Source organism: Enoplosus armatus, chromosome 18, assembly GCF_043641665.1.
Source record: "Enoplosus armatus isolate fEnoArm2 chromosome 18, fEnoArm2.hap1, whole genome shotgun sequence".
Taxonomy (NCBI): Eukaryota; Metazoa; Chordata; class Actinopteri; order Centrarchiformes; family Enoplosidae; genus Enoplosus; species Enoplosus armatus.
The window spans coordinates 11,142,748-11,158,860 of NC_092197.1; the positions used below are offsets into that span (position 1 = coordinate 11,142,748).

A 16,113-nucleotide genomic window follows, 5' to 3' on the forward strand; every position below is an offset into this window, starting at 1 on the left:
GATGACTCCCTACTCCTCTGTATCTTAGTTGCAGCAGGATGTTGTTTAATCCACATGGCATTGTCTTTCCAGGAAGGTTTTAAGTTTATCTTCATTTTTACTCATAACAGATTAAGCAGATTAAACAAATTGCAGAGGTAAAATGGAAAAAAAGATTAAAACAAAGAAACAGGTTGATCCAAAAACACTATAAATACAAGTGTCTGCTATTTCATGTCAGACTGAGACCCCTTTAAACCAGCACATAAGCATGGGAGTTACAGCTTAAACCTCTACTTCAGGAATGAAAAAAAGGATAAGTTGAGTTTGTGTGAAAGATGAGCTACTTGCTTTTTATTCAACAATACGTAAAATGTCATGTGAGCTTAGATTTCGTAAGAGATTCATTTTGGGACAAGAGGAGCACATGGAAAAAGAATCAGTGAGCCAGGTCATGAGCTGATTTCATCATAGTAAACATGTCAAGATCTGTATACGTGAATGGAAATAGATAAACCTGAGGCTTTGCTATGAATTAGTTCAAGGCTGAGTGTAAGCCACACTGTGGTTCATAAACCTGCAGAACTGTGGAACTGATTGGCTGCATGACGTCAGTGATTGCCTTTGTTTGTGCAGCCAAGGTAGACGGTGCCACTGGCCAAGTTGAAGCCGCTGCTAACCATATTTCTAAATTCTCCTCCTTAAAGTCACATATTCATGTGCTATGTGCTTTTTCTGATGTTACAGAAGGTACTACAGTATGCTGTGAGCTTTCAAACATAGATAGTGGTTAGTGAATTGTGCTGAGACATATGTTTTGCATTGTTGTCCATTTTGGGAATGACAATTTAATATTGTGTTATATGGTCATCAGAAAAAAAGACAAACTCTCTGCCAACACAAAGCTGGAAACAGGAAAAGAAGCTTAAAATAGCTCCAGTTACCTATGCTCTTCAATAGGAAGGTATAATTAAACATTTTCTTAACCTCAGCTGTCTTTTCACTGCTTGCTGATGGACTTGGTAAAGTGTTAGGCTGTGTAAATACCTCTTCCAGATCTCCATGGCATCATAGTTGGATTTTGATTTTATTGTCTGCCTTTTATCCGACTGCCTCTGCTTCTGGCACTGTTCTCAGACACGCCTCCATGAGCTCACTGCCCGCAGGACTGCAGGTCTGTCTGCGTGCGTATGTGTGAAAGCATTCCCAAATGAAGAAAGAACTGAAACTAAGGAGAGCACATGGAAAATATATATTAGGATTTATTTTAGTAGATCTGACTGGAAATAAGACTCAGCTGACTGGCTGCTCTTTGGCTTGTTGCATAATCCCAAACTCTGATATCACGTTACATTTTTTTTTATTCAGAGAGGGTCTATACAAATGAAAACTATTTACTCCAAACATTTTAAAGTACAGTTATAACTAGATAATTTCACTGTATTCATCCTTCCATCAGTCCATCCACATTGTAGCTGTTTGCAGAGCGCCCCAGCCCAGACATCACGCGGCATCTTTACCAGGTCTAACAACCACCTCAACTGCAGCTCAACTCCTCTTGTCCTCTTGCTGCCAGTCACTCAGAAGAAGAAGCCTCTTTTTTTTGGTTGTTTGTATTCACTTCCTCATTCTTTTGATCACTAGCAAATAAACCTTTCTGAAAGCATTGCAGGCATAAAGGCAGACAGAGCCAAGTGAATATATGTATCCTACTGTTTTTTAATGACCTTTAACATGCCTGGTTATAATCAGGGGTCTTATTTATAACCAGGCCTACGTGTGTTTCATCTTTTCATTGTTAAGACAAAAATAAGTTGTTGTTTTTTTAAGTGAAAGACCCTGCACACCCACACAGGTGTTTTCAATTCCTCTTGCTGATTAGACCTCAGGTTTAAGATGGGTGGAGCTACACTGGGAATTATGACCCCCATTATGTCACCAACTTTATGCAGTAATAAATCAAAATCCCTCCCTATTTACCATATAGTGCACTATATTTACTATATTTTATAGGCACTGTCCATGGCATGTACTTTCTGCTAACGGTACAATGCATTTCATACTGCAGATGGGAATATAACAGTTGTGCAACACTACATCTGTCAGTGATGACGCAAACAGAGTACAATTCATTTTTTTTCTATGATTAGCTAACCAAGATAGCCACTATACTAGCGGTTTGGAGCTAATATGTTGCTAATATGTAATTCTAGCTTGCTAGCTAAGTGACTGAATTGAATTGAATTACTGTTAGGATAACTTGTGTATTTTTGAGGACTTTATGTGTATGTTTCTAGATTAATCTCTGTGTTGTACTTCCTATGAGAATGTAATATTGATCTTTCACTGGTGACACTTTGTTTCTTCCTGACATGAAGCACAATATAACTACTAAGCACGGTTAGTCTATACTTTTGTGAATCCAGTTTTCTGAGTGTTTTCCAATACTGTTTTCCCAGTTTCACAATTGCTTCCAGTAAAAAACCTCAAAGGCAATCTGCTGTGGACCTTTATTGGAAGTGTGTTCATCTAGCTGCATGGCTGTGCACCTACACGCACTGTGAAAGTGAGCCATAGGCGTATAGAGCCTTTAAAATGGTGGTTATAAGTTAGAGTAAACGAATCTGTCCTCACTAACCAGCAGCACCTGTGATTGAGCTCAGTATTAAAAAACATCCATCACAGTTCTGATCTCTCTCTCTCTGACGATGAGGATGAGTGGAGCAAAACAGGGAAAAATGGAAAAACAACTTTTTACTGATCGTTTGCACAATATATTGGTATGAAAACATCTAATCAAGAGACTCAAAAACAGCCATTCTGCCAGCTAAATCATCTCAGGGTGATCTTCCAGAGGTCACGTTTGTCAGTGTTACATAATTTAGAAATGACAGTCAGCCTCACATGCTGCCAAAGATGTAACTTCTTTCAGACATCTTTACAGATTAAAGGCTCCTAACTAGGATTTATTTCCATGTTGATAATTTTTCGACAAGAATGCTCAAGATCATAAGAAACATGTACTGACTTGTATTTCATTATAGATCTTTTTAAAGGTATCTTATTAATAGCATTCACTGGGCTTGTCTCTCTGTGGGGGATGCTTATTCGCTTTCTTGAAAATCATTTCAGACATTTTCCATGGAAATCAGACATAATTCAATATGATGTTTACATATATATTTCTGTGATTTAATGAATATCATTCACAAAATATACAGACTTGTATGTATAAAACACATGGCGCAGTTGCTGAGCCACTGGGTCTTCCGCTGTTTCTGCTCATGACTATTGTTCTTCACTGCGCAAAGCAGTGAAAGATTTGTTTTAGATCAAAAGATTCACATCAGGCAAAGGCTAAAATGCAAGTTTATACCACGCCATAGCACGTCGCAATGCTTGACCAACTTGTCTGATTTGATAATAGGAAGAAATGTTAATAAATTGCTTAGCTCCTATAGCATTTAATAGCCAAAGCTGTGCTCGCTACACTAAATATTCACTTTCTAGACAAGTCATAGTTCATGGCACATCATGCATGAGCCACTTGTTGAGGAAAACAGACTTAATTGCTTAAAGTTTTCACTGTGCAGGTATTGAATCACCAGCATTATGCAGTCACTTTAGCTCTCACTCAGTTTGGACTTCATTACACAGAGGCACAGTGAGAAGGTCTGTTCAGGTTTCCATCCTGAGCTTGGATCCTCCTCCTCAAATTTTTGATCCTTAATCATCGTCATCAGTGGTTCTCATGGCTGGGGTGTGGAGGAGGGCGTGACGGAGGAGGTGCTCTACATGGGGGTGGGCCCAGAGGCGGAGGCGGTAGGGAGCCAGTGGGAGACGGGGGTGCAGAGACTGGGCTCGCGTTGGCTGGGGGCAGGGCTCTGTTTGGAGGTGGTGTGTACATGGGAGGGGTGGTGGTGGACGGTGGAGGAGTGGACGGTAGAGGGGGGAGCGTTGAAGTTGGCGAAGGTGGCAGATGGAAGAGGTGGCTGTCGTCTGATGGACGACGCTGGTAGCTGTGGGGCAAAGTGTAGACGGGCGTGGAAGGATGGTTGTAGATGGGATAGCGAGGAGAAGGGTAGGGTGCGCTTCGGGTGAAGGTTATGCACCTGCCCTGTTATCAAGAAAAACAAGTTGGCTCAGTGTGAGTGTAATCACAGTTCATTGTAGAGGCATATTTTGTTTGCAAACTTGAAAAGAAATGTAAAGAGAAGTTCATCTGTAAAGAAACTGCAGTGTATTCCATGAAAAATCCTTAAATCTACTATGGCACAGCGAGTGGCGGGTTTGGAGGGGTACAGCTTCCAACAGATGGAAAGAGGAAATTCCTCTGTTAGTGAGGGTCATGGAAGTAAACAGCATTCCTGCCAACCTAGTCGTGCTGACGCTGGGAGCTGGAGGAGGCAGGCGGCTACTACTGTTAATGACTTCTGCAGACAAGAGTGTTCCTCAGACAATACTGCAGTTGTTTTTACCTTTGTCTACTCACTATGCCACTTGAGGGTTTCCTTGAAGTCATTCTTTTGATTTAATGCAGCTTTGACTTTTTAAAAATGTTTAGTCCACAGAGTAACTGTAGTTAATATCGTGCAGATAAGACTTATCGCCAAAAGTTGACATAGTTGGCTCACAGTCTTATTAATTGCTTTGTTTTGAATGAATGTGTGCTTATCATACAGCTGTAAAGAGCTGTTTTTCATTGCTCCGTAGAGGAAGTCAAAGCACCATGCCATGACTTTCTATTATTCTGTTATCTCTGGCTTGTCGATGTGTCTCACCTTGTCTCCAGGATGAGGTCGCATCACAGACACTCTGTCATAGCCTTTTCTCAGGAAAACGCACAAAGCGTCCAGTTTTCCCTGGAGAAAGACAATAACAGATGACAGTACAAATGAAAAATAGTATAAATACCAATGATCTCTGATAACAACCAGAATGTTAACATCATTTGTGTGCATTGGCCAGCAGTGCAGTAAAAAGCAATCCTTTTGAAAAACTGAGCAAGCTAACATTCAGAGTGTATCTGTTTATTTGTGACTCTGCCAGACTGTATCTGCTTCAGATGTCTCTCTTTGATTCTTGCATAGGAAGCTTTATGTGGTGGAGAGACAGATAAACAAAGAATTTATTTAGTCAAGAATAGCACCCGCTCAACAGATTCCATACTCAGGGGTTAGCTCAGTTCATGTCTGGTTCCTATTACCCTCCATTCAGCTGACTAATATGTTAGGAAACAAATTTTATTAACTATTTCCTGGTAACACATCACTCCCAGAAACACTAAAAGTGAAATATTTTATTTGGTGGATAGGCGCTGTTGTAAGGAAGACGGCTTTAATATCTGGAATAGTATACGTACTGTGTATAACATATGTTGCACACATGTGATCCATGTCATGAAATACATTTGATGACAGTAGTACATCTCTATGACAACTGAGCAAACTGAGGAAGACAATGAGATGTGCTATCTGGTTACAAATTACAGAATCAAACATAAGATAAGAGTAACATGCACAGAATCCCAAAGGTCCTGTGTGAATTAATAAATAAATTAAAAATAATGAAAAAAGTGAACACCTTGATGGGAGAGTACCACTTCTGGGGGCGGATAGATTTGTGCATGGTGTAGTAAGGCCGTGGTGGATCAAATTCCTCTGCGGGCATCACAACTCGAGCGTTTTTAGCTTTTTCGAGTTTGGCTCCTTCTTCAGTTGAGCCTTTATCTCCCCATCGGACCTGAACAGAAACGGAAGCTTTTAGCACTATGCTGCAGTGACGGATAGGACGCATTCAGTTAGATGAAAACAGGTTTAAAATAGGAATATGGCCGGGAAATCAGCCTTCGTGTTTTTGATTGTGTTTACGATTATTTTTAGCCACGTTAGCAATGTGGCTCTAGTTAGGGCAATGTTGATCTGTCGGTTGGCTGGTCCGTCTCTCTGGTCCAGACTGAAAAATCTCAATTACCAAGCATTACTATGAAACTTGGTACAGATAACCTATTCACGTTTCCCAGGATGAATTGTAATAACTTTGGTGATACTGTAACTTTTCCTCTGGCAACAGTTAAAATGTTTAATTTGTCCAATACTTACATAAACAATAAACAAACACATGAAGACAAATGACATTCCCATCAGCTCAGCTACACTTTGTGTCTAGTGCTAATTAGTAAATATTAGCATGCTAACACACTAAACAAAGATGGTGAACATGCTTATCATCAGCAAGTTAGCACTGTCATTTAGCATGTTAGCATGCTGACTTTTAGCATTTAGCTGTAAGTACAGCCTCATAGAGCAGCTAGCCTGGCTGTAGACTCTTAGTCTTGTTACAATCCAAAATTAATTTGAGATAACAAGACGCCACGTCAGCATGATGTTGTGACCTGATTTGAGCTGTCAGCTCCAGGACAACCCATTTTACGAATGCTTTTGCATCTACAACTGTCGTAAATTATGTTAATCTTTGCAGCAACTTGCTGCATTATTTTTACATATGAAACATCACTCTTTCCTTGCATATCCAGATAGTTGTAACATGTCTTCATGGAGTTTAATTGAACCCAGTCCTCTGAAATCCACACAACAACAGAAGTTGGCTCCCTTGTTTAATTGACTATTTATGTTCCAAAGTTTCATTTGGGATTTTTCCTAACCCTCTGAGAGAACATATAGCATTACTTTTGAACCTGTTTGGCATAAAACTTCAAATTCAGCAAGAGACCCACTGCCACAGGTAATTTGCCTTCTCAAAGGTAAAAAGTGTTTCACTAAAAGATTTTTTTCAAGTTATTTTTTTCCTAATAATAATAATTACCTTGATGCTCAGAGACACTAAAAAAGCCAAAGTAAATGTCAAGAACAATCCGTCACATCAAGAGTGAAACCAGTACTGTCAAAGCAACCTTGGAAGTTCATTACTCAGATCTAGTCCTTTGCAGCTGCCACAGACAAGCCACAAAGGCTTTAACTTGGCAGAGAAAGCACTTAAATGAAGTTGTGCATATTTTCCATTGCTCTCTTTGGAAGCAATGCCGCTTCAAATTCTCAGCACAGACTCCTCACTCAGACTGCACTACCAGTCTGTAAAGCTCTTCACACTGAGAGGGTGACTTCTGTCTCCTTGACCTTCTTCCTCTTAGACAACAGACACATATGGTCCCTCTTGACCTGCGGACGTCTCATTTCTGTGGTTCAACTCTTACCCAGCTGACGGCTGCTCTCAGGTATCATGTAGCACAGGGCTCAGATGTCTGACTGTTTCTTCTTTTGACATCATGACTGAACTTTTCTTTCCACTGCTTGCCTTTTCCTTCCTTTCCTCACAGAAACTGAGATGAATTTTTCCTTTAACTATCTCAGGCTGCAAAATCCAAACCTTTACTCAAGATTTCACTGATAGGCACCTTCATTTCTCCTGAGCACACTCTCGAAAACCAAAAACACTGGCCTGTTGTGCAACAACCACAAACAAATCATGCAAGCTTGCATGATTCGGCTGCTAACAGAGTACACATCATTGCCTCCGGGCCTTAAAACTAGCAAATCCAAAGTTTGACTTTTTTTTCTACCAAGCATTTGGTAGATCTGTCGTTCTTGCAGTTTACTGGCCAGATGGCCTCATCTTAACTCTCACTGGCTCTCTGAACTAGCCACAATAACAGAGTGACTCAGTCTCTTCCAGCGTGGACTTGCACACTCATCTCTTTTAAATGAATGAGCCACTTCTTGTTTCCCTTTGTTTTCCTGCTGTACTTGTGTTTGATCTCACTCCCGTCTTTCAACATTGCCAAACTGGCCAAGTGCTAGATCCCAGGTTACCACGTTTCGTTTATAAACCTGAAGCCGGTCACTAGATACAGATATACAGTAGATTTAATTTGAATACTCGTTGTTTGGCTCTGTTTTGGCTGTTCCTGTATCATCTTCCAGCTCTTATGGATTGATTTATACTTTGTACTATGACCCTGAGTATGATTAATCATTTTCACAATATATACAAATAATGTTGTAACCATTTTATAAAAGCAATAACTCTGTTTAGTTGTCAGACATCACACCTTAGCTGTGATTTAATTTCCATATAAGCATAATAACTCAACACTAAGTTTCTGTACGTCTGCATGATGATTATTACATATTAAATAATTTGCTATCTGGGTTGCGTTTCTCTCTTTTTACCTCCATTCTCTTGATGCCTCCGACTCCACGTCCCCCGTAGTATGAAGCATCCACTGTGGGCCACCTCTTCTTGGGAAAGCCATCCTCATCATCCTAAAGAAGAAGGGAACAGTATTGAGAGTAAAGAGTAAAGCAAATGGATAAGACTATAGCCGAAGAGCAGATGTGTTGTGCTTGTGCTCAGAAGTGCAAACCACTTACAGAGATGTCCTCTATTACTGGAGGAGGTGGCTCGTGAATGACCTGCAAACATGAAAAATAAATACATATTGTAAGCCTCAAAGGATGGCAGGTGCGTCGTAACATAAACACATTTGCCGCTGTATGTTCTTCACTCTGTGAGGATCCATGATGGCTGTCGTACCACAGTGCAGCAGAGAGGCCAGAACCACCACAGCAGAGTGATGGTGAGCAGGAACAGCAGGATGAGCAGAGCTATGGCCACAAAGGTCCCATCAGACTAGAAGGGAAAAAAGATATAGGGACAAAAGCAGGGTGAGTTACAATCACTGATTTCTGTGACAAAATGACAAAAACACCACATGAAAACATATATGTACAACCCAGCAAGCACACAAGTCACTTATAATCTTAAACTTGTTCACAACTTTACTGAACCTCGTGTTTCTTTATAAAAAAAAAACATGTTTTTCTTATGTGCATGTTTAAATGATTGCTAGAGATATTTCTTACTTAATGATATTTTATATTGGCATAACTTTCACTTTCAATCAAAACTAAAGTTTGGTATTTTTGATGACTAATCAACAGATTGCCTCTTCCATGTCTTTTCAAGGACGTTTAGCAGGGTGGGGAATAGTTGCAGAGGACATTATGGATTACTTTCAAATCTTATAACATCTTGTGTGAATCAAGGCCACTAATGAAATGCAGCAAACTGAGGCAGAGATTCAAGATGCTGCAGCTGCAGACGTGTGACAGGATGCTTTGATTCTACATGGCCTGCAATGCAATAACATATCATTTGTAGATTTTTGTAGATTTGCTAGTTGGAGGAAATATTCAGTGTCCTTTAGACAAGACACAAAATGACAAGTCAGATACTGATGTATGAGTTCAGATTTTTAGTACCATGTTGTTTTACATTGTACTCACACAAGTGACTGCAGTGATGGTGACAGAGCTGGATATGAAGCTCAGGCCATTGTTCATGCTGACGTGGAGAGTGGCAGACCTGTGGAAATGGTAGGAGAGTAAATGAGAGCGATGATAATTTGCTGACAGTTAGCGCCTCAGTTGGTGCATGCAGAGCTCCTCTAACTCTAACTCTGCATATATAAGCTAATACGTGTTGATTGTAGCTATACATGAAAATGATATGCTGTTTCCATTTCCATGAAATAAATGCAAGGATCCTCAACAAAAATCATCATGCATATTAAAACTGGTTTACATTATCATGAGGTGTGCAATGTTGTGGATCACAAACTTTAAGTTACTATTTTAGTTGGTATTTTAGTTTCTATTTTGATGTCTTCAATCTAATATGAGCCAGACACCCTTGACTGTGAACAGTATCAGTCATCACTTACGTTCCCTCTTTTTCCAGAACAGGAGCTGGGCACAGAAGGTAGGTATCTTTCACCACCAAAGGCCTTTTCACTGTGGAAACAGAATCAACATGAGAATCTGTATCATGATATGCTGTAATGAGAGTATACTGTATCTAGTGAGATAAATGATAAGTCAGGATCATAGTGAAAGTGATGTAAAGGAAAAGTTTACTTGACTTTTCTCTACCAGACCAGAGATTCAAGCCTCAAAATATTCTTTTTGTTATTAAATTCCTGGACTTCCTCTCCTTATGGAAAATGAAGCAAATGAGGGAGGTTTGTGGTTTATTTACCCTGGCTGAGTGAGTGTCTAGTGTGTGCAAAGACAGTGCTAGTCCCTGATGAGATCCACATTCCCCTTCGGACATCTGAGAAGCGTTGAGCGTTATACCAGAGGAAGATGGTGCTGATGGTTTTTCGGGGAGGACGGGGATTTAAATCATTGTGAGCCACAAAGTGCTGCTCTCCCTCACCCATCCCCATCTCCACGGCCAAAACAAACTTGGCGCAATGATGTAAATGGCTGAGTGAAATCCCCCAAACTGCTTCTTTTGTAGTGGTCTATTAATAGTTGGATGAGTTCTTTGTGATGTCTGGTTCACACACCTACAGTGTTGTTTTCTTCTGTTGGTCACTTCGCAATACAGTGTGGACGACAGAGGATGAGGTGATACATAGTTTTTTGCTAAATTAATTTACACACATATTAACATTCTTCTATTAGGATAAACGCTGATGTAATCCACCTTCTGTACCACTCTGTGTGTAAAATTACCATAAGAATTACATAATCTATACTATAAGATGATTTTCACAGGTTCTTCATAAACTATATGTTACCTTTGGACAGAGCCGGACTAGCTGTTTGCAGTCTTTATGCTAAGCTAAGCTTACCGGCTGTACATTTACACCCTTCAGTGCTAGGATTCACACACACTCACACACGTTTTCACAGTCTAATCAATGCATAGGCTTTTGGAACAAATTTGGTTCTTCATCCAAGTCTACACAGGTTTACCAATGATTTGGTTCAGACTGATATATTGTGCATTGCAATAGAGAAATAGTCAGCTACTTAAAGCTGCAGTAATGTGTTTTTTGTTTGGCCTCTTGGGAGCAGAACACCACAACACGCTCTCACATTTGACATATTATGGCCTTGTAAAGTTGATATGGTGAACATGTTAGCAAACATTTGCGTAATTACACAAGTGTAAAATACCTCAGGACTAAAGTTTGTGAATGAAAACCTTGGAGAGTGTACTTACTCAGAGTAACTGTGTCATTGATGCGAAAGCTGCAGAGAACTTTCTGTACGTCTCGGGCGTGAAGGAAACCATTTCCTCTGACTACCACCTGGAAGGATTCTGAAGTGGGATTAAATTGACCATTTATATCATTTTTCCTCGCAGTAGGTTATGCAATGTGTATTTTCGAAGAAGCTTAGGTAAAGTCATCAATGTAGTAGTATATACAGTACAGTGTTTGAGTCTCTTTACCTCCTTCACAGATGCTGGAGGGTTCTACAGCCAGGATCTCAATGCAGGATCTCTTCAGGATCTGAAAGGGAAAATAAAAATGTAAAAAGCTGGACTAAAGGCACAGTACATTAAACTATGCAGTCAGGTATGAATATGCATGCAAGTGTCATGCTTGTGTCTTTCGCACCGAGTCAATGACCCCTTGTAGCGCCTGAAATCCATCATTCACAGGGAAAACATGGTCCTTACTGTCTGCTATCGTTGAAAGCTGTCGAGAAACACGACTGAATGTTTTTTTTTATGTCTTATTGTTTGGATGATTGATTCATTCATCCACTGGTTAACTGGTTTATTGGCTGATGGACTGATTTACCTGGGTTTCATTGAAGTCTTTTACTCCGACACAGTACACAGTGGCGCCCAACTGGCGCGCTCTGCTGGCCTGACATTAAACAAACATACAAACAAACAAATAAGCAGCAGTAAAATGATGAATGCTCACTACATCACAATGGGGAGACTTCTCTTTATGGGTCAAAACTTCAAAGCTTTTTCCACGCTGTTGGAAAACATCTGCCCTGAGAGACCCAAGCACAACAAGTCTTTAAATTCTCTAATTTCATATTATTTTCAAGTAACATAGTGAAGGGAAAAATAAGTAATATGTTGCATTATTACATTTGGGAAAAGGGTAGGTTTGAGAAGATATTAATTCTGTATTAAACATTGTGTCAATAGTGCATTAATGTAATGTTAACACCCTTAATTTCATTGTAAAGCCTCACTGGTTTTCATGTCACCTCTCTTTGTGCCAGGTCAAACTGGTTTTCTCTCAGTTCACCGTCCGTCAGGGCGATGATAACACTGGCTGTCCGGTAACCTGAAAGTCGGAGCCAGATTGGAAAAAATTGCTGTTTAAATAATGACAGATCATTTTCATCCAGTGAAATACATTGTTTTAATGTGTTTTTCAAATGAGAATCAACGTGAGCCAAATATTTTGAACATAATTGTCATGTGATGGAAAGGGCAGCTGCGTTTTTGTTGTCATTTCTTTCTTCATATGATGATGATGATGATTCTTCCATGTGTTTGAATCGAGTCCTGATGAATGGATAAAGAAGACTCCTCTAATAGAGGGAATGATTAAGTGTTAAAGAGGAAAATGTTCTACTCACCATCTCCAGTCCCGTAGTATATTTGCTCGCTGGCCTGAGGGAGAAGTATTGAGGCGTCAGTGGCTATAAATTTAAATGAGCCTCATTTAAAAAAAAAAAAAGCTAGATGCCATACTGTTGGGTAAGCAGGATCAGTTTCCCATTGACTTAACAGATGGCTTACTCTTTGAAAACCTCTGTGCATGAAGGTGTCGCCGCCCGGCTGCACCATGCTTAGCTCCTCCAGTCCAGCCCGAATCTGCTCTCTGATCATTGATGAGTTCCAGAGAATAGAAATGTATATTAATTGAAATGGAATGAGATTAAATTCAACACAATATAAGAAATACAACAGAGCAAGGCTGTGTATGTATGCATGTACCTGTCTTCTGTTAGTGCCATGAGAGTCCGTCCTTCTGTTGAAAATACAATAAAAGACATCCGCAGCTGAGGACTGGAAAGAAGAAGAAGACTCGACTGTCATGTTTTACATTCGATATCATTTTCTCTTTATTTCTTTACACTCTTTAAATGTGATGTTTCTCTGAGGACCTACCTGATAAACTTGTGAGCCAGGTGGTCAACAAAGTAATATATCTCATTCCAGTAATATTGCACACTGCCAGACCTGAGAAGAAGAATCAATGAAGACCAATTAACTATCTTTCATGAAAATGTAATTAGAGAAGTGTAGCCGTCCTAAATGCCCTCCAGTTTCTAAGTCACGCAGTCATTTTAGGACCCCATGTTTAATTTCATGACTCCTATGGAGATGCTGAGCATAAACCATGAATCAAAGCTTGTATATGAGTTATAACTAGATATAACACTACACTTTACATCTAGTCTATGCTGTAAACATTTAAAAGAGTGTTCAAATGATTCAGTATTGCATGAAATCATGCATACAAAGGTGGAATGTCCCGTTAAAGCTTTGATTGGCTTTTGAGATTGTGATCCGAACAAGGATTGATCACCATTCACACACAGCATTTACATTACAACGAAATATAGGGCTGCTAGAAAAGCAGGACATTTTCTTATTTGAGAGGCTGGAACCGGCTGTTTCTTTTGCATATTTGCTTGAAAAAATGGTTTAACTGATTATCTAAATTGTTGCCTATTATTTTAATGTTGATAAATTAAAATATGTTAGTTTGGTCAAAGTTCTTACACATGTTACAAGGGTTACAAACAATTCAAAATAACCAAACTGGTATCCTTTGTGGTTTTAAGCTATTCCAAATGATTTCTTATGCTGTAGCTGCTTTCTGCACTTTTGTTTTGCTGTTGTCTATGTGCCATGAGCTGTCAGCATTTTATATGTACTGTAAAAACATAGTGGATGAGCCCATCTATGTATTCATCATAGTGAAACTTCTCACAGAGGAGCCAGAGAGTTTTAGCCTTTGTATTTCCTTCTGCGTGCTGATGCTTAATATTTCCACTTTCTCTCATGTGGCTTCACCGACCATTTTTAAATGCCAAACAAAAACCAAAGTGCCACGTCGCTTTCTCGAAAGAGTTCAGCTTCATATCAGGTCCCGATTTTGAAAACAGGTGCCGACTCAACAAAACAATCAGAAGAAGAATGCAGCTTTTAGAGCGGATGTCAGCAATTAAAAAGAATATTGAGGCAAATGCGCATAACCTCCGCAGCCTCTTCTCACGCTGCACTGCCTCTCTTTGCCTTCTCCCTCCCTTATGTTTTCATTTATCCTGTGATGTGAGTCCCAGAGCACAGACAGCCAAAGACTCAGGATCTTTGGAACATCTGGCTCTAATGGAGAAAGGGTTCTGCACACTGAAGCAGAGAGAGCTGGAGTTGGGACTATAGATGAGGGCTCCTGTCAGTGAAACGTGGCCACAGTTTGACAACAGAAATCCCAGCAGTGCTCTTTATCATTGAAGTGAATGCATAAGCACGTTTCTGTCAATTCTTACAACTTTTAAGTTGCTCATACTGAACATTCACTATGACCTGGCCTACTTAACAACAACATATGACTTGACATGATCTGTTCAGGAGCTTCACGTTAGCTTCATGAGTTTAATGGACTGTCTGATTTAACCCTCACAGGAGCATTCAAGTCTCTAGAAATCTGCTCCAAATCTGTGTTTGGTAAATAAAATGACGCAGTGTTGCAAATAGAGCTGAAACAATTAGTCAGACTAATTGATTCGTTGATTGCAAGAAAATATAACTATTTTGATCATCATTTAGTCATTTAAGTCATTTTCAAGAGAAAGTGCCAGCCATGCTCTTGTTCTCCAGTGTGAGGTTTTGCTGCTTTTCTCTGTTTGATATCATTGTGAACTGAATATCTCTGGGGAAATGCAATGTGCATTTTTCACTCTTCTGACATTTTATAGACCAAACCACTAATCAATTAAATGAGAAAATAATCAGCAGATGAATTGATAATGTTGCAGCCCCAGTTTGTCGCGGGGGAAGAATTAATTGTAATGCCATTGATTGGTTTCCTCTGCAGATGGAGCTATAAAATGCTGTGGTAGATAAACACCACACACTGTACCACAAGAAATCAGCAGATCTGATGACTGAATGAGTGTTTCACTCTCTTGCCTTTTTTGATTGATCCTTGCAAACATGCCTCTAGCATGCCTTAAGCAGAAAGAACCAGACAAGTGACATTTCAAAACAATCATAAATTATATCCACGGGTGATTTGTTTGGGCAGTTATGACTCCACATGAATCACATGATTCATTTTGTCTCTACTGAGTCTGAAACCTGTCCTATTTTCATTTTACACAACAAGATAAACATCAGAGTGACCAATACTTCATCAACAGGATAAAACCTGCTTATAGTACAGGAGCACATATTGTGCAAGTAGTAGCCCATCAATGCCAATGATCTTGACTGATGTTTGCACCTGTGTCTTCAAAATAATCTCATATGAGTCATGCTCCAAATATTAAAAGCCCTCTTCTGTCATCAGAAAGTAAAAGTAAAACACTCACTTGTCCAAAACAAAGTACAGGTCAAATCCTCCGTAGCAGGACGACCCTGCCTCCCTCCTGTCGTGGATCTGTCCTGCGCTGCCGGCCACCAGGACCGCCACCAGCATGCCCAGTTCCACACCGAGCAGGGCCTGCCTGCACCAGCACTGGGACATCACCCCACGTTTAAGAGAAAGCAGCAGCTCAACCAAAGAGAAGGTAAACATAAATGCTCTCCAGCTGGAGATTCTCGTCTGCTTCCCCTCTCACAGCAAACTGATGATGTCAGCCATGCTGTGCAGAGCGATCTCCAAGGCATTCAAGACGCTCCTCTCTGGATCAGTGTCCCATCTCCTCAGCAGCAGATGTGTGCCGACAGAGGAGGAGTGAAGTTGTGGAACTAAGTCTCCCTCTTTCTCCACACTAAATAATTTTATCACGCAGTGCCATGACTTCACATCAACAAGAAAAAGTCTTAGTGGGTGATTAACTGTTTCTTTCATGTGTTTGTCTGAATGAACCCACAGCTTGCACCAGACATTTACTTCTTCTAATTCTTTTCTTTGTTCTTTCTTTCACTTTTCTTGCAGGTTTAGGTCTCACTTCTACACCTTACGCATCAGTGCCACTTAGTGGTAAACACATGCACCATGCAACTCACTGTACTTAAACTTTAAATGGACATTCAGTTTCAGTCCTCCATATAAAAGTTACCTATAATAATGACATTGAGTGTCGCTCCTTAAGTAGAGAAGGATACTAAAGA

General features: G+C 40.0%; 1 protein-coding gene across 1 annotated transcript; it reads right to left on the minus strand.

Annotated features, from left to right (window-relative positions):
• Positions 1-3,718: 3,718 nt before the first annotated feature.
• LOC139300961 (anthrax toxin receptor 1-like) lies at positions 3,719-15,574 on the minus strand. Its single transcript, XM_070924180.1, has 18 exons — positions 15,369-15,574; positions 12,937-13,008; positions 12,763-12,834; positions 12,565-12,646; positions 12,402-12,435; positions 12,024-12,103; positions 11,597-11,665; positions 11,411-11,491; positions 11,242-11,302; positions 11,011-11,109; positions 9,722-9,791; positions 9,285-9,363; positions 8,533-8,628; positions 8,370-8,411; positions 8,169-8,261; positions 5,563-5,721; positions 4,761-4,841; positions 3,719-4,096 (listed from the first exon to the last, which is right to left on the minus strand). Exons 1-18 carry the CDS (start codon positions 15,572-15,574, stop codon positions 3,719-3,721), a joined length of 1,854 nt encoding a protein of 617 aa, XP_070780281.1.
• Positions 15,575-16,113: the final 539 nt, after the last annotated feature.